The following is a 24,508-nucleotide window of genomic DNA, read 5'->3' as shown; positions in this document are numbered from 1 at the left end:
TCGTTGATTGTGATAACAATTTTTGAGCTCGACATCTATCACACAACAACTAACCCATTAGTACTTATATAATATTTACATATAAATTTTAACCAACAGTGATAAGCAATGGTTTTTTTTTTTTTTAAATCAGACCCGGTCAAAGTCCAGACTTACTAATGTATCCTAACGGCTTCTCGGTTAGACACACTAATGCAGACCTGGTTCGCTAAGACCAACGCTCTGATACCACATGTCATAACCCGTCCTTAACCATAAGAACGCGTTAGATAACGTATGATTTCATTGCGAGGTATTGACCTCTATATGAGACATTTTTGAAAGAAAACTGCATATATTATACATTACAAACCATAACCATTATTTTTGTTACAAGCTTAAGACAATAAAAAGAAGATTAACGTTTAGCGATAATCTTCGACTTACAAACTTTACAAATGATGACAACAACACGGTTTCTAGCATATTTTACAATACAACATCTCGGATATGCAGTTTTATTTTTGACACAAACATGCGTACGCAAGATCCTGGTTAGATCCAACATGATGCAGCGGAAGCTTTAGAAATCACCTGAGAATAGACATGTTTTAAAAGGTCAACATAAAGTTGGTGAGATATAGGTTTAATGCCGGCTGCAATATATATATAGACCACAAGATTTCGTATATAATCAGTTTAATAAAAGTATTCTAAGTGGTTGAGCACTCGGTAACCATACTTAACATTTTCACGTCGCATATTCCCTTTAATATGAAATCTTACTACACCGTACCAAGTGTAGTCACAAAAACGAAGTACTGTGCAACCGTTGAATACTGGTCGTCCAGTCCGGTTGGGGTTGTCAGGCCCGATAGATCTATCAACAGGATTCGCGTTTACAATACCGCTGTAAATATTAGTTACCAAGCTACAGGGAAGTATGCCAGTGGTACAACTCAACGTAGAATATATTTTTCAGTTACTTGTGTCCATATCGTAAAACATAAAATACATGTATTCTCATCCCGAAATATTTAGAGTTTAAAAGTGGGACTATATACTCACTCTTGTCTTGATGATATAAATAATTTGACTCGGTCTTCCGGTTGATATCACGAACCTATCCATATATAATATATCAATATGTTTTCATTTTAAAACAAACGTTATATATATATATACTTGTTATACTTTTAATACTTTGAATAATTCCTTAGTCCGTAGTTAGCAGTCCGATGTTAGTAATTCAATTTTTAATGGTTCATTTTTAGATGTTTAATATACCCGCAATAAACAAAACCCCCAACGAAATAAATAAAACCCCATCGTATATGTATTGGTCGAGATTAATCTTGACCCATGGTACCGGTGTTGTCAAATGACGTGTTGCGTACATAAAGTACCGGTGTTGTCAAATGACGTGTTGCGTACAATCATGGGATCTTATGATTAATCTTCTCGTATTGTTTACGGGTGATCCTGAACCATATAAAATTGAATTATAAGTACATATATATAAAATATCATGTTATCTTAGAAATATGTGATTTATATCATTTTTTTCCAATTGATCCCGTAGTTGAAATGATCTAGGATAACCAATTTTGTTTCGGTCATAGTTTCTTCGTTACAACTCCGTTTTCGTTGATTCAAATTGCCATCTTCTTGGATCGAGTCCCTCTTTAAGACTATGAACTGTAAATACCTTAGTTTGTATTCAAAATCACACGGCATAGGTCAAACTTTAGTGAAACATATGAAGTTAAACATTTTTGTTACAACAAAATCATTTAATGACCATTTTTCTAAAAATACTTATACTTTGAAAAACCAAGTTTTACCTTGTTAAATTAGTATATACATAAGTTATATTACAGGTCTTGAAGTATTTTAAAAGTTAAGTTAGAAGGATCTATTTAGTTTGCAAACAAGTTTGAAAACATTCAAACTATGTTCTTGTTGTTAAACTTTTGTACCACAAAATAAGATAGCTATATATATATGAATCGAATAAGGTTATGAACATAGATTCTACCTCAAGTTCCTTGGATAAAGTTGCTGTAAAAGAGGAGTAAGAAGCTAGAATCAAAAGGGTGATAGAAGTGGATGAAAGATTGGAAGTAAGTTGGTGTTCTTGGAAGGTTTTCTTGAAGTGTTGTTGTATGGTTTTCTTATGGTGATTTAAGTAAGGTTTTTGAAGCTAGATCTTCTTGGTAAGTTACTGAATGTTTATGGTGTTTAATGTTCTTGAGAGTGTAGGTGTTTTTAGCTAATGACTTGAAGTAAAAATGGATCAAAATCTTGAAATGCATGCATGTATTTAAGGTGGTGGTGGCGTGATCATGGGGGGGACAAAAACAAAATTTCTACTTGTATTTTTGTATAATTATTGAAGCTAGATGTCAAAAAGAAGTTCCCTCTTGATGAGGGCAAGTATAGGAGCTGATTAGGTGGTGATTTGATGTATATATACGAATAGTAAATACGTATAGAAGCTAGGTATGATACGAGTACAAATACTCTAAATATACGTATAGAAATTTTGTGAAAAATGGAATAAGGATTCAAATATACCTATCTTTTGTGAATACACTTATATGATTTTATGTATTTAAGTTCTTAAAAGTGATTAAATACATTACTTATACAATATATGTATAAACATTATAGTCTTAAGTATTTAAGTCAAATAACGTTACGTATTGTTATCGTTTTGAAAACTTAAGTTAGTAGTTTCAAAATACACATATAACTTGTTGTTATTAATACAAAATGAGATATTAAAACATTCATTAATCATGTTAAATATGTATATATACATATATATACACAAACGTATAATTATCATATATTGTATAGTTCGTGATATCATCGGTCAAACTAGACGGTCAAACGTTGTATAAAACTCTTTTCGGAAATATAAGTCTCAACAATTTGGATTACTTATCATGTTGGTAAGGTTTAATTTATGTAAATATCAATCTTATAAGTATAGAACGATCGAAAAAGTGCGGGTCGTTACATGGGCCGTTTGTTGTAGTTGCGATTGATGTTGCAATTGTTGGGGTAATTGTTGCGATTATTGTTGTAATTGCTGTTGTTGTTGTATTGGTGATTCTTATCACCGTTTTTCTCCCACTTTCTTTTGACTTGCTTCACATTGGCCTCTTCAGCAGTCTGTTCTTTAATTCTTTCTTCAATCTGGTTCACTAGTTTGTGAGCCATTCTACATGCCTGTTGTATGGAGGCGGGCTCGTGTGAACTAATATCTTCTTGGATTCTTTCCGGTAATCCTTTCACAAACGCGTCGATCTTCTCTTCCTCATCTTCGAATGCTCCCGGACACAATAGGCACAATTCTGTGAATCGTCTTTCGTACGTGGTAATATCAAATCCTTGGGTTCGTAACCCTCTAAGTTCTGTCTTGAGCTTATTGACCTCGGTTCTGGGACGGTACTTCTCGTTCATCAAGTGCTTGAATACTGACCACGGTAGTGCGTACGCATCGTCTTGTCCCACTTGCTCTAGATAGGTATTCCACCATGTTAACGCAGAACCTGTGAAGGTATGCGTAGCGTACTTCACTTTGTCCTCTTCAGTACACTTACTTATGGCAAACACCGATTCGACCTTCTCGGTCCACCGTTTCAATCCGATCGGTCCTTCGATTCCATCAAATTCCAAAGGTTTGCAGGCAGTGAATTCTTTGTAGGTGCATCCTACACGATTTCCTGTACTGCTAGATCCAAGGTTATTGTTCGTATGTAGCGCAGCCTGTACTGCGGCTATGTTTGAAGCTAGAAAAGTACGGAATTCCTCTTCATTCATATTCACGGTGTGTCGAGTAGTCGGTGCCATTTCCTTCAAAATAGTCAAATGGAACAAGTTAATCATACAGAATATTAAGAGTAGTTAATAGTATTTCGTAGCATAATATGAACTCATTTATAAAAGCTTTTTCTTCATATTAGCGTTTTATAAGTTTAAATTCGGGTAGTACCTACCCGTTAAGTTCATACTTAGTAGCTAATATACAATTCAACTATTACAATTCTATATGAAAAACTGATTATAATAATATTTCGCGTTCAAACTTTTACACAATATTTTACAAACTTACAATACCGCTTATTTTACATAAAGCATGAAATATAGCACACAATAACTTTGATACAAGATAGTTGTGAAGATAATTCTAGCTAGTACACAAGTCGTTCAGCAAAGGCAATAAAGACACGTAATTCATACGTCCAGAAACAAGTCATGCATTCTGGTTTTACTAGGACTACTTCCCATCCTTGGTCTTGTGGAATATAACCGTTATGGCCGTTGATAAGACAGCGTGTTGTAATGTCGTCAAAGGGACGAGGGTTACGTAATGTCCAACAGTCCCGTAACAATCTAAAAACCTCATTTCTTACCCCAATTACCGACTCCGTCACTTGTGGGAACATTTTGTTTAATAGTTGTAGCCCGATGTTCTTGTTCTCACTTTGGTGAGAAGCGAACATTACTAATCCGTAAGCATAACATGCTTCTTTATGTTGCATGTTAGCCGCTTTTTCTAAATCACGAAGTCCAATATTCGGATATATTGAGTCAAAATAATTTCTTAACCCATTGCGTAAAATAGCATTTGGGTTCCCCGCAATATATGCGTCAAAGTAAACACATCGTAACTTATGGATTTCCCAATGTGATATCCCCCATCTTTCGAACAAAAGCCTTTTATAAACCAAGGCATTCTTGGAACGTTCTTCGAATGTCTTACAAACTGATCTCGCCTTAAATAGTTGTGTCGAAGAATTATGACCGACTCTAGACAAGATTTCATCAATCATGTCTCCGGGTAGGTCTCTTAAAATATTGGGTTGTCTATCCATTTTGTGTTTTTATACTGTAAAATAGACAAGAGTTAGATTCATAAAAAAAATACTTATTAATACAAGCAATTTTTACATATATCATAAAGCATAAGCACACTATATTACATATATTACACCACACGAATACAACTATCTTATTCCGACTCGCTTGTTTCTTCTTCTTCGGTTTTGGTTCGTTTTGCCAAGTTTCTAGGGATATATGATGTTCCCCTAATACTAGCTGTTATTTTCCACAACGGTTTAGAAAAACCTGGTGGTTTAGAGGTTCCTGGGTCATTGTTACAACTTAAGGACTTCGGGGGTTGACGATACATATAAAGTTCATCGGGGTTGGAATTAGATTTCTCTATTTTTATGCCCTTTCCCTTATTATTTTCTTTTGCCTTTTTAAATTCAGTTGGGGTAATTTCTATAATATCATCGGAATTCTCGTCGGAATCTGATTCATCGGAGAATTGGTAATCCTCCCAATATTTTGCTTCCTTGGCGGAAACACCATTGACCATAATTAACCTTGGTCGGTTGGTTGAGGATTTTCTTTTACTTAACCGTTTTATTATTTCCCCCATCGGTTCTATTTCTTCATCCGGTTCCGATTCTTCTTCCGGTTCCGATTCTTCTTCCGGTTCCGACTCTTCTTCCGGTTCCTCTTCGGGAACTTGTGAATCAGTCCACGAATCATTCCAATTTACATTTGACCCTTCATTATTATTAGGTGAGTCAATGGGACTTGTTCTAGAAGTAGACATCTATCACATAATATCAAACGCGTTAAGAGATTAATATATCACATAATATTCACATGTTAAAAATATATAGTTTCCAACAAAATTTGTTAAGCAATCATTTTTCAAGTAAACACGGTCGAAGTCCAGACTCACTAATGCATCCTAACAAACTTGATAAGACATACTAATGCAAAATTCTGGTTCTCTAAGACCAACGCTCGGATACCAACTGAAATGTCCCGTTCTTATTGATTAAAAACGTTCCATATTAATTGATTTCGTTGCGAGGTTTTGACCTCTATATGAGACGTTTTTCAAAGACTGCATTCATTTTAAAACAAACCATAACCTTTATTTCATCAATAAAGGTTTAAAAAGCTTTACGTAGATTATCGAATAATGATAATCTAAAATATCCTGTTTACACACGACCATTACATAATGGTTTACAATACAAATATGTTACAACAAAATAAGTTTCTTGAATGCAGTTTTTACACAATATCATACAAGCATGGACTCCAAATCTCGTCCTTATTTAAGTATGTGACAGCAGAAGCTCTTAATAATCACCTGAGAATAAACATGCTTAAAACGTCAACAAAAATATTGGTGAGTTATAGGTTTAACCTATATATATCAAATCGTAACAATAGACCACAAGATTTCATATTTCAATACACATCCCATACATAGAGATAAAAATCATTCATATGGTGAACACCTGGTAACCGACATTAACAAGATGCATATATAAGAATATCCCCATCATTCCGGGACACCCTTCGGATATGATATAAATTTCGAAGTACTAAAGCATCCGGTACTTTGGATGGGGTTTGTTAGACCCAATAGATCTATCTTTAGGATTTGCGTCAATTAGGGTGTCTGTTCCCTAATTCTTAGATTACCAGACTTAATAAAAAGGGGCATATTCGATTCCGATAATTCAACCATAGAATGTAGTTTCACGTACTTGTGTCTATTTTGTAAATCATTTATAAAACCTGCATGTATTCTCATCCCAAAAATATTAGATTTTAAAAGTGGGACTATAACTCACTTTCACAGATTTTTACTTCGTCGGGAAGTAAGACTTGGCCACTGGTTGATTCACGAACCTATAACAATATATACATATATATCAAAGTATGTTCAAAATATATTTACAACACTTTTAATATATTTTGATGTTTTAAGTTTATTAAGTCAGTTGTCCTCGTTAGTAACCTACAACTAGTTGTCCACAGTTAGATGTACAGAAATAAATCGATAAATATTATCTTGAATCAATCCACGACCCAGTGTATACGTATCTCAGTATTGATCACAACTCAAACTATATATATTTTGGAATCAACCTCAACCCTGTATAGCTAACTCCAATATTCACATATAGAGTGTCTATGGTTGTTCCGAAATATATATAGATGTGTCGACATGATAGGTCGAAACATTGTATACGTGTCTATGGTATCTCAAGATTACATAATATACAATACAAGTTGATTAAGTTATGGTTGGAATAGATTTGTTACCAATTTTCACGTAGCTAAAATGAGAAAAATTATCCAATCTTGTTTTACCCATAACTTCTTCATTTTAAATCCGTTTTGAGTGAATAAAATTGCTATGGTTTCATATTAAACTCTATTTTATGAATCTAAACAGAAAAAGTATAGGTTTATAGTCGGAAAAATAAGTTACAAGTCGTTTTTGTAAAGGTAGTCATTTCAGTCGAAAGAACGACGTCTAGATGACCATTTTAGAAAACATACTTCCACTTTGAGTTTAACCATAATTTTTGGATATAGTTTCATGTTCATAATAAAAATCATTTTCTCAGAATAACAACTTTTAAATCAAAGTTTATCATAGTTTTTAATTAACTAACCCAAAACAGCCCGCGGTGTTACTACGACGGCGTAAATCCGGTTTTACGGTGTTTTTCGTGTTTCCAGGTTTTAAATCATTAAGTTAGCATATCATATAGATATAGAACATGTGTTTAGTTGATTTTAAAAGTCAAGTTAGAAGGATTAACTTTTGTTTGCGAACAAGTTTAGAATTAACTAAACTATGTTCTAGTGATTACAAGTTTAAACCTTCGAATAAGATAGTTTTATATATATGAATCGAATGATGTTATGAACATCATTACTACCTCAAGTTTAATAGGTAAACCTACTAGAAGTGACAAGAAATGATCTAGCTTCAAAGGATCTTGGATGGCTTGAAAGTTCTTGAAGTAGGATCATGACACAAAAACAAGTTCAAGTAAGATTTTTACTCGAATTAAGATAGTTTATAGTTATAGAAATTGAATCAAAGTTTGAATATGAATATTACCTTGAATAAGAAAGATAACCTACTGTATATAACAAAGGTTTCTTGATCTTAGATGATTACTTGGAATGGATTAGAAAGCTTGGAAATAAATTAGTAAACTTGAAGGGATTTTTGAAGTGTTCTTGAAGTGTTCTTCCTATGATGATTATAGCTTGATTCTTGAAGTGATTTTTGATGAAGATGATGATTAACTACTGGAAAAATACATTCATAATAGTGTGTGTGTGTGTGTGTTGAGAGAGAATTAGAAAGAGAATTGGAAGTGAAATGGAGTGAATGATGAGTGGTAATTGGTGAGTGGTGAGTGGGGTTAAAAGGAGTTCTAGTTAGTTGACTAGCTCATGGTAGAAGTTAAAATTGATTAGTCATACATGACATAATCAAGAGTGGAATCCCATGCTAGTTCCTATTGGTATATACCCATAGTAAGTACGTTTTGAAGCTGTGTATAATACGGGTAAGAATACGACTAGAATTCTTGATGAAAGAAAAGAATGGGAAAGTAACTGTAACCATTTTCGTTAAGTATGAGTGTTTTGATATATGTCTTGAAGTCTTCCAAAAGTATTTTAATACATCTAAATACACTACATGTATATACATTTTAACTGAGTCGTTAAGTCATCGTTAGTCGTTACATGTAAGTGTTGTTTTGAAACCTTTAAGTTAACGATCTCAATTAATGTTGTTAACCCATTGTTTATTATATCTAATGAGATGTTAAATTATTATATTATCATGATATTATGATATATTAATATATCTTAATATGATATATATACATTTAAATGTCGTTACAACGATAATCGTTACATATATGTCTCGTTTCGAAATCCTTAAGTTAGTAGTCTTGTTTATATGTATATAACTCATTGTTAATATACTTATGGAGACACTTACTTATCATAATCTCATGTTAACCATATGTATATCCATATATATATCGTCATGTCGTTTTTACAATTTTTAACGTTCGTGAATCGCCGGTCAACTTGGGTGGTCAATTGTCTATATGAAACATATTTCAATTAATCAAGCCTTAACAAGTTTGATTGCTTAACATGTTGGAAACATTTAATCATGTAAATATCAATCTCAATTAATATATATAAACATGGAAAAGTTCGGTCACTACAATCATGCAATAAATCTAACGGTAAATGTAAACACAAAACACCATGGAGAGTTAAAACACTAAACTAACAGCATGGCAAACATCACAAGCATGAATATGATAAATGAAGAATAGACACTACAGCTATCGAAGCATAAACACATATTTTTGTGAGAAGATGAATTAATCAAATTTTTCTAGGGATCAGAACTGAACTATCTTTTGCAGTTTTAACATCGTTAGTCCTTAAGATTCGAACAGTTTGTTCTGATTTTGATTTTAAGTACCTACACTTTAGTCTTTGAAAATCAATAAACTTATCAGATTTTCCTTCCAGACTTTTTGAAGATCACTTTAGAATTTAATTACTTGAACATATTTCTATGTCTGCTTAAATCTTAGACTCAGTCCTCACTTGAGATCGCACAATTTATTAGGTAGTCAATTGAGCACAATATATTGAAGCTGTCCGATATCATCACGATGTACTTTCGATTTAATCAAACATGAAGCATCTCACGATGTTTCTAGCAACCCTGGCAGCCATGAGCTTCTACCTTAAACTTATACCTTTCGATTCAGAGAGCTTTCTTTATCTCAATTTTATTTCTTACTCCGAAAAAACTCAAATGCCAGTCGCTATAAACCCCATGCTTGAGCAGAAAGCTTATTATGATGGAATGATAAGATTTATTTGGGGTGATGGAATTCTAAGTCAGAATATCCTCCAAAAGATATCCCCAGCTATCTAGATCAATCGGCACAACCTATATCACAGACAATAGAAGCACAGTCCTGCTAAATGATGATCTTATGGACAAAATGATTTGAGTTTTCTAGATCTGAAACTCTGACACTTCTTTCCCTCGGATGTAGATAACTTAAATCGTTCTGATCAGCACAATGTTTGATCACCGTTCTCATTCAAATATAGATTACATTGGACAAATAGACATTGAAAAAAACAATTTATATCCCTTATCCTTTGTTGTTGATGTGGTGCATCATCTTTATTGAGATTTCAACCAACATATATACATGAATAAAGTATAACAGTGTACATTTTTTTTTTTGGATTTTCTGATGTTGCATTTATCATAAATAAAGATAAACACAAAGAAACAAAAATAACAACTAAGATGATGATGAACCACTTATTTATTGAAGATGAATCACACTGCATCCATAGCCATTGGTGTCGAAGTAGTCTCCTCTGATACATTCTCAAACCGATAAATGTCTGTGATACAGAATTTCACTTTTCAATCCGTCAAGCTGAGAACACCCCCCTTTAGATACCTGAATGACCTACTGATGCGTTTCGGCCCAAGGAATAAAGGTAAATAGAAACTGGTATACATTCTAACAGAGTAAACTCATCTTGTAGACTTACTTGGAAATCCTTCACTAGAGTATAAATCATAGTAGGGGAGACCTCAACTGTCTGTTGAGTTCCTGAACGATCGTTTCTCAATACATTCTCAGTGAAAGTTAGGTGACTACCGTCAACCGCTGTAAACCTTTCCATGATTTCCTTGTCAAGATTATTTATTTTATGTTTGTGTGATCGTCTCATTCAAAAATTCAATCGTCAAAATTTATCAACATTCATCAACTAATCATGTATTACTTACTTTATACGCAAAACGATAAACATGCAAGTTCAGTAATACAATCAATTCCCATTTTTACGTAGCAACTTCTCATTTTCTGATTTTTCAACTTTTTATGGATTTTCGATTTTCTAATGTTTTGTATTTTCTGGTGATGCCATTTTCTCAACTAATCTACTAAAGCAAAAATAAACACATTTTTTTAGGATTTTTCATTTTAAAATGCATAACAGAAAATAAAAAGAACATGCAAAGCAGAAAATAAGCTAAGAAACATGCATAAATGATGCAACATGCAGATGCAAATATACAAATGAAACAGATTGGATGGTTACTTCAATAACTCCTTATCGGACACGACCTCCGCCCTATCTTTCACTCCTCACACATTTAACAAGAAAAGAAAACGTGGTCGGTCAAAAGCTTTAGTGAACAAGTCAGCACGTTGGGTCGCGGTACCTATCTGTAGGACATCTATTAAACACTTTTCATAACCGTCCCTAATGAAATGGTACTTGATCTCTATGTGTTTGGTCTTTGAATGGTTAACAGGGTTCTTAGTTACAACAATAGCAGCAGTATTATCCACATAAATAGGAGTGTTAGAAATATGCAAACCGTAATCCCGCAGTTGTTGTTGAATCCAGACAACTTGAGACGTACAACTTCCAACAGTAATATATTCAGCTTCACACATAGATTGTGCAACAACTGTTTGTTTCTTACACTACCAACTTACTAGCCTGCTACCCAGAAACTGACAACCTCCAGAGGTAGATTTAAAATCTATTTTGCACCCTCCATAGTCAGAGTCACTGTAAGCTGATAACTCGAACCCATCCTTCCGTAGATACCATAAGCCCAAAGTCGGAGCTCCCTTAAGATAACACATGATCTTCTTTGCAGCGAGTATATGATTCACATTCGGTTGTGCTTGATAACGAGCGCACAAACAAGTCGCAAACATGATATCCGGGCGAGATGTCGTAAGATACATCAGGGAACCAATAATAGCCCTATATAGAGTTGTGTTGACTTTTGCCCCTGTATTTTCTGGCGTAATCCCATGATTCACCGATAGAGGATTCTTAGCAACTCTTTCATCTTCCATCTTGAACCGGCTCAAGATGTCAGCTACATACTTCGATTGATGTAGAAAGATGCCTTTTTTCATTTGATCAACCTGTAACCCTAAAAAGAAATTAATGGCCCCCAGTGAACTCATCTTGAATCGTTTCTGCATTACATCTTCAAACTCATCTACCATTTTCTGATATGTAGATCCAAAGATGATATCGTCCACATAAACCTGTACCAGCATGATGTCATCGCCCTTTTCTTTGATAAACAGAGTCTGATCGATGACTCCTCTCTGAAAACCATTCTCTATCATATAGTTTGACAGAGTTGCATACCAAGCTCTTGGGACTTGGCGAAGACCATATAGCGCTTTCTCCAAGAGATACACTTTTTTCGGATGATGTGGATCAACAAAGCCCGGTGGCTGAGTCACATACACTGTTTCCTGTAGAGTGCCATATAAGAATGCACTCTTCACATCCATCTGAAAAACTTTAAAACCTTTAAAGAAAGCAAATGCCAAAAACATGCTAATAGCTTCCAGTCTAGCAACCGGAGCATAAACCTCATCATAGTCTATTTCTAGAAACTGCTGATACCCTTTGACAACCAATCTTTCTTTGTTCCGGATCACGATACCTTGGTTGTCTTTCTTATTTTTCAAAACCCACTTCAAGCCATACGGTTTACAGCCTGAAGGTGGAATTACCAAACGCCAAACACCCAAATGATTGAACTTTTGAAGCTCTTCCTACATAGCTGAAACACACTCATCATACTGAAATGCATCTTTGACGTCCTCAGGATCGTGTAAGCATGATTAAACGATCTAATCTTCAATATCGAGTGCGGAAAAACTCGATATTGGGTTTTATACTCAAAACACACAATATTACTTTGATCTTTAGGTAATAATCGACTTTTAGATGATAAAGATCGGCCAAAACGAATGCTAGAAGACCAGGGAATCGATTTGGACGTTTAGGGTAGGCTAGGATACGTAACCCTAGAAATGAACTCGTAATTCCCTTTATATACACACAGCATGTGCAACCGTGCGGTTGCATCCTGCAACCGTGCAGTTGCCCTGTGTACTCGTACGGTTGCATACCTGCAACCGTACGGTTGCATACCTGCAACCGTGCGGTTGCATTCCAACAGTGAAAGTTAAACGTTAAAGCATTTCAACTTGATCGTAATGAACTCGGGGACTATAATGCACCAACAGGTCCCGTAGTTAGGTGATGGTCTGTTGTTTCGGTGGTGGTCCAATGGTCCGCTGGTGGTTTGACTATCTGGTGGTGGTTCGCTGGTAGTTCGATGGTAGTTTAATCGTAAGGCTAAACACTTGGATTTATTAAAGGGTTAGAGTTTTGCTTAGCTAGTTAAAGCTTACTTTAATATATAGAGTAGATAGAAGTTTAGAAGTAGACAAATAATATAATTATTACTTTTCTTTTATATAGATAAGCTACATATATAGAGTATGCTAGAATAAATTATAAACAGATTAGTGTTGTACATATATTATTAGAATAAATTGTAAATAGATTAGTGTTATTTCATTCGGTTTGTACAGTAATGATGAAAATAATAATCAAGTTAGAAGAAAGCAACAAACCATCCAAAGAGGAACCCTAGTTTCAAGCGATGAAGGAGGAGGAGAAATCACCAGAAAAATCGAGACATTAGGCGTGGGTGGAACAAAGTATAAAACCCTATCTAATCTAATAGTCAATAAATATTTAAGAAGCTAAATGATGAAAATATCCCTGAGAATATTATACTAGTGTGAACATTAATGGCTTGAGCTTGAATGATATATTTATAATTAAGAGGCAATTTCACGGCCGAATGAAAGGAACCACAAAGGTAGATCCAAAGCCGGCTAAGTTGACTTCTTTGGTTGTTTATGTAGTAAATAGGTTGTTTGTTAGTTGGTGTTTGTTTTTCTTGTTTTATTTCGATGGTCTTGTTCTAGATTTTGACGTTTTTGCTTCCGGTGCGGCTCGATTAGAGTTAGCTATGTTTAGTTCTGTTTTTGTTCTAGCATGTCACTTTTAGCGAGCCATTTGATAGGTTGGCTATATCGGTTTAAGGTTCCTTCATTTATTAATGAAGGTTTTCTAATTTTAATAGTAATCGTTATTTTAGCCAAAAATAAAATAGAATAAGTATTATGTAAGAATATGGATTTGAATTCTTAACTAATTATAATTGTTAAATGAGAGGTGATATTTTCAAACTCGTTTTTAATATATCCATCATTATTTGATGTTATCTTTTAAAAATACCTTCGAATAAATACTATCAAAAAATTTGCACAAGACAAAATTTTAGAGTATGTTAATAAATTTAAGTGGATCTATTAAAAATAATGTTGAAAATATCAATTTTCTATATGTCAATTATGTAAACCTCTATATATCATATATCATAATAAAAATAAAAATCATAATAATAATAATAATTAATAATAATATAATTATATAATACTCCCTATGTGCCACTATATATAAGTGTCCACGTTTGACTTTCAGAGTCTTTCTATGTTAATTTTTACTGTAAATATTTTTATTTGTGATATGTAATATTTGATAAAATTTATATGAATGTATTGGGTTTATAATGCGGTTTTATTTATATAAATTGCATTAAATAATGAATAACACAAATAAAAATATTTATGGTCAAAGTTGACGAAGAAATACTTTGAAAGTTAAATATAGATACTTATAGTGGGATTTGAATGTAGATACTTATAGTGGGATGGATGGGGTAATATAATAATAATAATAATAATAATAATAATAATAATAATAATAATAATAATAATAATAATAATAATAATAATAATAATAATAATAATAATAATAATAATAATAATAATATAATATGATAATAATGACAATATAATAATAATAATAATAATAATAATAATAATAATAATAATAATAATAATAATAATAATAATAATAATAATAATAATAATAATAATAATAATAATAATAATAATAATATAATATGGTTTCATTCCTTTCTCATTTTCTTCCCTTGGGGAATTAGAAAAGGATGCTGTTTCTTTGCTAAAGCGGGTTCAGAAGAGTTCGATGGCGCAAGATATTGGTGCCGGTGCTGCTGCTCATATTTTTACTAGGATAGGTTTTGCTATTGCTAGAGGTGTGGGAGCCCAGATTGTCTCTAGGCTCCCCACTAATTTTTTGTAAGTTTTAATACTTTTAAGTTAAAAAAAAAAAAAATAATAATAATATAATAATAATAATAATAATAATAATAATAATAATAATAATAATAATAATAATAATAATAATAATAATAATAATAATAATAATAAGGGGGATGATTCTCACACACACTTTTGTGATCCTCACACACCAATTTAAAGAAATGGAGTATTATTAGAAGAGTAAAAGGTTAAAATAGGTGTGTGATGATCAAAAAATGATGTGTTAAAATCATCCCCCTAATAATAATAATAATAATAATAATAATAATAATAATAATAATAATAATAATAATAATAATAATAATAATAATAATAATAATAAGTCATGAGTGTTATAAAATATCTAGATTGTGTTATAAAATATCTAGATTGGATGTTAATTTTATTATTATTATATTTCTTGCATAGTAATATTTTATACTATAAATAGACATGTATGGTAACCATTTAAGGTGCACCATTTTCTCTTGAAATATCAATATCAATATTTCTTCTCTCCTTCTTCTCTCTTTTTCTCTCTTTGTTCTTATAACCATTAAAGGTAGTTATAATGTTCTTATAACCATTAAAGGTAGTTATAAGCCTACTGAATTATAACACGTTATCAGCACGAAGAGCTTAGTGTTATCAAAGGATATCTCAAACGATCACGAGTCACTAATCAAGTGTTGGGTTGCAATTTTGGTTGTATGCCATAATTCCATCCAGTAGAGTGACAATAGAAAACTTTTGATGATAATCAATAAAAAACTTTTTTCCAAACTTGTCAAATGTTTTGTTAAAAACGTGACCGTTGAAAAAAGGAGGTTGAATAATAAAACTTAAAAAACAAATTATTTTTTTAAGAGTGTGCATCAAAATGGCCCGTTTAATAATGGGGAGTAAAAATATAGTCAAATTGTTTCAACGATCAAGGGTTCAATTGGATGTCTCTTAAAAAAAATCCGCGGGTACGGGTGATGGATCCAATGGATCCGCATCCACGATCCGCGGGTGCTATCCCTAATTGTGACAAGTACAAATCAACTAAAAGTCTAAAAAATAAATGCTTATAGGGACCAAATGTTCACAATAATTGCCTAAGCTAGATATGAAACAAATAGTTCATAAAAAAAAAAAAAGGTCGTTGTGCGTTTTCGGGATGATAGCCGAAATACACTTACAAAAGTAGGTCAGCCGTCAATTCTTTATGGCCATATCAACGTAGATCAATAAAATCATTTATGATTTTGATAAAAGATTAATTAAAAATTAATTGTTTTTTGATCTTGGATTCTCGGTAACAAAAGCAAAGGTTGTTTTTGGTTGCCACAACAAACAAGACAGAGGTTGTTGACTTTTGTTGTTAAACATGGCACAAGTGAACAATAACAATGGATTATTGTTTTTGAAAAGAATAATGATGCGTTAATTTTATTGTATAAAATAAAATTAAAGAAAATGGTTTTCATTGATGACTATGAACAAACGCAAACAAAGTGTTTGTGGTATTTTGTGATTAAAAAAAAGTGCATCTAAAGCTTCTACTGAAAATAATATGCATCTAAAGCTTCTACTGAAAATTAATGTGCAAGGTACAACGTATAACTATATGGTCAAATTCATTTGAGCCTTCGGAGTCACAAGTATATGATGTATATATATATTACTCAATTAACAAAATAGTAAATCTAAATTAATTCATATGAATAGTAAAACGAAATTAATTAATTTACTATTCACATAAAAAGTGCATATGATAAAAAGCGCATCGCATATGATAAGCGCATATGATAAAAAGCGAATATGATGAAAAGCACAACGCATATGATGAAAATCGCATATGATTAAAAGCGCATATGGTGAAAAACACGGCGCATATGATTAAAAGCGTATATGGTGAAAAGGATATATGATAAAAAAAAACACATATGGTGATTTATATAAAAAAAAAAACACATATGGTGATTAATGGAAAGCACATATGGTGATTAATGAAAAGTATATTGTGAAAAAGAATCACAAATGTTTCTTGAAAGAATTCAAGGTAAGATATATGAACCAATTCATCCATCATGTGAACCATTTTGATATTTCATGGTTCTAATAGACGCATCTAGCGGATGGTCTCATATTTGTATGTTATCAAGCCGTAATATGGCATTTGCAAAGTTTCTTGCACAAATTATTAAATTGAGAACACATTATTCTGATTACACCATTAAAAGGATGAGACTTGATAATGCTGGTGAGTTAACATCTCAAGCATTTAATGATCATTATATATCTACAGGGATTGTTGTTGAACATCCAGTTGCTCATGTGCATACACAAAATTGGTTTAGCTGAATCAATAGATAAACGCTTACAGCTAATAACTAAACAATTGATAATGAGTACAAATCTCTCAATATTTATATGTGGACATGTAAATTTACATGCTGCGACATTAATTCGCATTATACCATGTGAAAGTCGTAAATATTTTCACTTAATACTTGATTTTGGCCAAGAGCCAAATATTTTCTACCTTAAAACATTGGTTGTGCAGTGTATGTTCCAATTGTATCACCACAACACAATAAAATGGTTCTTCAAAGAAAGATGATAATATATTTTGGATATAAAACATCTTCAATCATAAGATATATTGAACTCATGATGGGTGATGTTTTTACAGCACGTTTTGCTGATTGTCATTTTAATAAAACATTGTTCCCTAGATTAGGGGGAGAAATAAAAATAAAAAATAAAATGATGCTTCATGATGTGAACATCAATTAAGGTATATTGAACTCGCACAAAAGAATGTGAAACGAAAGTTCAAAAATAATGCATATGCAAGAACTTGCAAATTAATTACTTTATGCATTTACAGATATAAAAAAGTGACTAAATCATATATACCAGCGATAAATGCTCCATCTCGAACTGAAATTCCAAAAGCTGGCAATAATGTCACTGTTGAGTCTTTGCCACGCATCAAACGTGGAAGATCAATTGGTTCCGAAGATAAAAATCCTCGAAAAAGAAAATCAGCTGATAATGAGGTAAGAGAAAGTGTTCAAGAAGAACCACAAATCAATATTTCTTCTGCAGAGGATATTGATAAATGTAAATACTAAAATTGCGATAAATTATGCAATATTATGGAACCGAAATGAAACTAAAATCTCTATGAGATATTTTCATATAATGTTACAATGACATCATGAATAAAGATGATGATCTGGAACTAAAATCTGTCATTGAATATACAAAATGGACATGATTGAGCTCAATGGAAAGGAGCAATAAGAGCTGAATTAGAATCGCTCGATAAAAGAAAAGTTTTCGAATCAATCGTTATCACTTTTAAAGATGTGAAACGTATGGGATACAAATGAATTTTTATCCGAAAAGAAATGTGCAAATGAAGTTACAAGGCAAAACTAGACTTGTAACTCAATATTTCCCACAAAGACCAGAAATGAATTAGGAGAAAAAATTATCCTCCTGTAATGGATACAATTACTTATTAGATACTTAATCAACCTGGTAGTTATTTAAATGCATCTCATGAATGTTGTTACTACTTATCTGTATGGATCACTTAATAGTGATATATATGAATATACCTAAAGGGTTAAGGTATCATAAGCATCTAATGTAAAACCCAAGGGAATATATTCCATTAAATCACAAAGATTTATAAGTGGGTTTATACAAACGGGACGTATGTGGTATAACCGATTAAATGACTACTTGATAAAAAAAAAGGGTATAAATATAAACTTATTTTGCACGTATGTTTTATAAAAACAATGTTCGGATATGAGATCGTAGTTGTTTATGTCAATGTTCTTAACATCATATGAACAAATAAAGAGATCTATGAAATCATTCAACTTCTAAAGAATTATTTTGAAATGAAAGATCTTGAAAAAACCAAGTATTACCTTGGATTGCAAATTGAGCATATGCCTAATGGTTTACTTGTACATCAAACAACTTATACCGAAAAGATTTTAAAATATTTTTTTTAAAGACAAACTCATTGTTGTTAGATCACTCAATATTGACACTGATCTATTTCATCCCTGCGAAGATCATGAAAATTTTAACAGATCGGAAGTTCTATATTTTAGTGCAATTGAGGTTCTTATGTATCTTATAGATTATACAAGATCTGACATTTCTTTTGCAGTTAATTTGTTGACAAGGTTCAGCTCAGCCCCTACCAAAAGACATTGGAATGGGATCAAACAAATAGTTTGATACCTTCGGGGAACTACTGATTTATAATTATTTTATTCTAACAACTCGAAACAAGATTTGTTTGGTTATACAGATGCAGATTATTTATCCGATCTACATAAAGCTAAATCTCAAACTGGATATGTATTCCTAAATGGAAGCACCGCAATATCATGACTTTCTCAAAACAAACACTTGTTGCAACATCATCAAATCATGCCGAAGTGATTGCATTACATGAAGCTACTCGGGAATGATTTTAGTTAAGATCAATGATACAAATCATTATTGATTCTTGTGGACTAGAACGCTATAAAAGCGTAACAACTATCTATGAAGATAATACAGCTTACATAATACAAATGAAAGAAGAGTATCAAAAATGACAGAACAAAACATAAATGCTGACGAGGCGCTAAAGCTATAAACGGTCTTAACGGTCATAAGTTTGATGGAAAAGAATGGTATGTTGGTAAGGCTCAGAAAAGACTACAAGGGAATATGAATTGAAACAAGGGTTTGAGCAAACCATGAAGGAGATTGTAGACAAATCACAGGGGCTAAACTTGTACATAAAAGATTTAGATGATACAGTTTCAGATGAAAACCTCAGATTTTTCTCATATACTCAAGATATCGTAAAAGACAACCAGATTAAAATGAGATACGTTCAATCAACAACTCTGCTGATCTTTATACCAAAGCACTGCTAACTGCTATTTTCAGAACACACGTTCATAATATTGGCATGAGGCATGTTCAGAAGATGTAACAACTCAGGCGTTGCCTACTTGAGGGGGAGTCAACTCTATGCTGCACTCTTTTTCCCTTAGCTAAAGTTTTATCCCAATGAGTTTTCTTTAGCAAGGTTTTTAACGAGGCAGTACTAGTTATTCTCTAATAAAATTGTCATCCAAGGGGGAGTGTTATAAAATATCTAGATTGTGTTATAAAATATCTAGATTGGATGTTAATTTTATTATTATTATATTTCTTGCATAGTAATATTTTATACTATAAATAGACATGTATGGTAACCATTTAAGGTGCACTATTTTCTCTTGAAATATCAATATCAATATTTCTTCTCTCCTTCTTCTCTCTTTTTCTCTCTTTGTTCTTATAACCATTAAAGGTAGTTATAATGTTCTTATAACCATTAAAGGTAGTTATAAGCCTACTGAATTATAACAATGAGATAATAATTAATCTTTATAAAGTTGAATTGCACTAAACTTGTTCAAATAATTATGCAGTCAAAAGTCTCTTAATTTGATTGTCGCATTCAAAGTCGACCAATTCCGACGACTAGTATGATCATAAGTTAATAACTACTACTATCTTATTCTATTATCTTTACATAAAAACACGCGATATGCTATACTTAAAAAAAATTTACATAAATATTTTTACATAATGATATAACAAATTATGTGCATCAATCACAACATATACTATGTTTCTATATCATACTTCTTTGGTCCACTTAAATTTGTGAACATAATTTGGTTAAAACTTTGTACGCCCCTAGCCCCTATAAGCATCAATCATCACAACGACAACGATGGAATAAATGAAATGATTCCTTTTATATTACCAAGTCAAACTTTCGTCTACTTAAGTATTCAAAAGTCATGTCTTAAATTTCCTATGATTATGAACAAGACTATTAATATAAGTTTCATAACATGTCCATATCATATCAAAAGACTTGACTTTACCCATTTTTCTCTCTTCGATGGCCATATATAGGGGTAAACCGTAGATGTTATTGGGATATAGACTTTATAAACTTAGTCATGTTGAAACACATATTTTAGCTTTTAAATATGGATGGATATTTTTTTTTTCCTAGACGTATATTATGGGTCGTCAGTGGGAAGTGTTGAAATATAACATTAGTCACTAGTTGAAATATAATTATTGAGAACTTGATAAAACTTTAAAAGTAAACTTGATCACGTAAGTAGCGAGAGATTAACTTTACTCATGTAGTGTAAAAAAATTATCACCTATAGTTTTCAATCAAGAAATTTCCTAGGCATCAAGATTCTTTACTCTTGATATAATTTTGAGATTTACTTAATCTCAAATTTTTAGTGGAGGATCGTACCAATTAGTGATACCAAATAAGAATGTCGACCGTGTCTTTCGTATTCTTTATAATCAGTATTTATACAAGTGAATGGAATAATCTAGACTCATTCTCCTAACAGCCAAATCTCATATTTTAGGATTTGGTTTGACACAATCTTTTTCTATAATTATCTAATTCTTATCTCAATTTACATTAGATGAATACAGCTAATATGTATATGTATTATATCGGCTATTACTCCCCCGCAGTCGAAGCCTGAGAAGAACGAATGCCGAGACTGGAGCGAAATTCCTCAAATAACAGACGTGGTAAACCTTTCGTAAAAATGTCCGCGAGTTGATATCGAGTAGGAACGTGAAGGATGCGAACTTGACCTTTGGCAACCTTTTCACGAACAAAGTGTATGTCAAGTTCGATGTGTTTCGTGCGTTGATGTTGAACGGGGTTCCCGGCAAGATAAATGGCACTAATATTGTCGCAAAAAACCAATGTAGCTTTTGTAGTGGGACATTTTAATTCGAGTAGAAGATTGCGGAGCCAGCAAGATTCGGCGACGACGTTGGCTACGCCCCGATATTCAGCTTCCGTACTTGATCGAGACAAAGTAGCTTGGCGTTTGGAGGACCATGAAATAAGATTATCACCATAATAAACACAATAACCCGAGTTGGAACGTCGAGTGTCAGGGCATTCACCCCAATCCGCGTCAGTAAATGCAACCAGGGAAGGCATCTTGGATTTTTGTATGTGTAAACCAAGAGTAGGCGTACCGATCAAGTAACGCACGATGCGTTTGAGTGCGAACATGTGGATGTCTTTCGGGTCATGCATATTTAAACAAACTTGTTGAACCGCGTATAAGATATCCGGACGGGTAAATGTCAAATACTGTAAGGCACCTGCTAAGCTACGATATTGCGTGGGATTAAGATATGGTTTTCCTGTTTTGGAGCTTGTCTTGCCACATGTGTCTACAGGAGTGGTGACAGAGTTACTATTAGATAATCCATCACGCATGATGATATCTTTAGTATAGGCGTGTTGATCAAGAAAAAGACCCCCGGACGAGCGTGTAACCGAAATACCCAAAAAAGAGTGTAATGGTCCCAAATCTTTCATTGCAAATTCATGAGAAAACATAGTCAGAAGCCGGTGTCGTAACTAATCCTTTGAAGTAACGAGAAGAATGTCATCAACATAGAGTAGGAGATAAGCCATGTCATTACCGTGATGAAGAATGAAGAGAGAGTGATCACATTTGCTATGATGAAAACCGATGGTGGATGCAAAATCGACAAACCTTTGGTACCATGCACGAGGCGCTTGTTTTAAACCATAAAGAGATCGTTTCAGTAAGAATACGTGATTTGGATGACGAGGATCCCGAAAACCGGTTGGTTGATACATATAAACTGTCTCATGAAGATTACCGTGTAAAAATGCATTTTTAACGTCCAGTTGACGAATTTGCCATCCTTTCGAAACCGATATGCTAAGTACCATACGAATAGTAGCAGGTTTAACAACAGGACTAAATGTCTCAAAACAATCAACCCCGGGTTGCTGAGAACGACCATCACCAACTAAGCGAGCCTTATATCGCTCAAAAGATCCATCAGACTTTATTTTGTGTCGAAAAATCCACATGGATCGTATAACCTGCATGTTAGATAAACGAGGAGCAAGAACCCATGTATTATTATCCACTAAAGCCTTATATTCGTCGATCGTGGCACGGTTCCAATTAGGATTGGCGAGAGCGTCTTTGGGATTTTTGGGAATAGGAGAAAGAGTAGTAGTAGCGGAAAGATTAAATGGTATTTTTGGTTTAAATATGCCAGACATTGAACGTGTTTGAACCGTTCGAATTGGTTGATGAGGAGGAGATTCAGTAGGTGATGAATTATGAGAAATAGACGGGCTAGAAATATGATCAGGAGATGTTTGTATAGTAGCTGGTGAGGAAATTGGAGTAGACGTATTTGGGGTGGAAGTGGATGAGTTTATTAGGCTAGTAGTAAGTGAAATGTCCCGTTCTTATTGATTAAAAACGTTCCATATTAATTGATTTCGTTGCGAGGTTTTGACCTCTATATGAGACGTTTTTCAAAGACTACATTCATTTTTAAAACAAACCATAACCTTTATTTCATAGATAAAGGTTTTAAAAAGCTTTACGTAGATTATCAAATAATGATAATCTAAAATATCCTGATTACACACGATCATTACATAATGGTTTACAATACAAATATGTTACAACAAAATAAGTTTCTTGAATGCAGTTTTTACACAATATCATACAAGCATGGACTCCAAATCTCGTCCTTATTTAAGTATGCGACAGCGGAAGCTCTTAATAATCACCTGAGAATAAACATGCTTAAAACGTCAACAAAAATGTTGGTGAGTTATAGGTTTAACCTATATATATCAAATCATAATAATAGACCACAAGATTTCATATTTCAATACACATCCCATACATAGAGATAAAAATCATTCATATGGTGAACACCTGGTAACCGACATTAACAAGATGCATATATAAGAATATCCCCATCATTCCGGGACACCCTTCGGATATGATATAAATTTCGAAGTACTAAAGTATCCGGTACTTTGGAAGGGGTTTGTTAGGCCCAATAGATCTATCTTTAGGATTCGCGTCAATTAGGGTGTCTGGTCCCTAATTCTTAGATTACCAGACTTAATAAAAAGGGGCATATTCGATTTCGATAATTCAACCATAGAATGTAATTTCACGTACTTGTGTCTATTTTGTAAATCATTTATAAAACCTGCATGTATTCTCATCCCAAAAATATTAGATTTTAAAAGTGGGACTATAACTCACTTTCACAGATTTTTACTTCGTCGAGAAGTAAGACTTGGCCACTGGTTGATTCACGAACCTATAACAATATATACATATATATCAAAGTATATTCAAAATATATTTACAACACTTTTAATATATTTTGATGTTTTAAGTTTATTAAGTCAGCTGTCCTCGTTAGTAACCTACAACTAGTTGTCCACAGTTAGATGTACAGAAATAAATCGATAAATATTATCTTGAATCAATCCACGACCCAGTGTATACGTATCTCAGTATTGATCACAACTCAAACTATATATATTTTGGAATCAACCTCAACCCTGTATAGCTAACTCCAACATTCACATATAGAGT

General features: G+C 32.8%; 1 protein-coding gene across 1 annotated transcript; it reads right to left on the bottom strand.

The window, feature by feature from the left end:
* Positions 1 to 11,399: 11,399 nt before the first annotated feature.
* Positions 11,400 to 22,452, bottom strand: LOC139848902 (uncharacterized). The gene is made up of 4 exons (XM_071838583.1): positions 21,551 to 22,452; positions 13,374 to 13,479; positions 12,649 to 12,885; positions 11,400 to 12,503 (listed from the first exon to the last, which is right to left on the bottom strand). The coding sequence occupies exons 1-4, from the start codon at positions 22,450 to 22,452 to the stop codon at positions 11,400 to 11,402; spliced, it is 2,349 nt and encodes a 782-aa protein (XP_071694684.1).
* Positions 22,453 to 24,508: the final 2,056 nt, after the last annotated feature.

The sequence above is a fragment of the Rutidosis leptorrhynchoides genome, chromosome 5, assembly GCF_046630445.1.
Source record: "Rutidosis leptorrhynchoides isolate AG116_Rl617_1_P2 chromosome 5, CSIRO_AGI_Rlap_v1, whole genome shotgun sequence".
NCBI classification, from domain to species: Eukaryota; Viridiplantae; Streptophyta; class Magnoliopsida; order Asterales; family Asteraceae; genus Rutidosis; species Rutidosis leptorrhynchoides.
This window is presented reverse-complemented; position numbering and strand designations above follow the sequence as displayed.

Coding starts and splice junctions, on each gene's coding strand:
- LOC139848902 (XM_071838583.1), bottom strand. CDS start 22,452: ATGTTTTCTCATGAATTTGCAATGAAAGATTTGGGACCATTACACTCT. Junction 13,480..21,550: donor CAGGCTTCGACTGCGGGGGA/GTAATAGCCGAT, acceptor ATTGACTATTAG/ATTAGATAGGGTTTTATACT. Junction 12,504..12,648: donor ATTATTACCTAAAGATCAAA/GTAATATTGTGT, acceptor TCAGCTATGTAG/GAAGAGCTTCAAAAGTTCAA.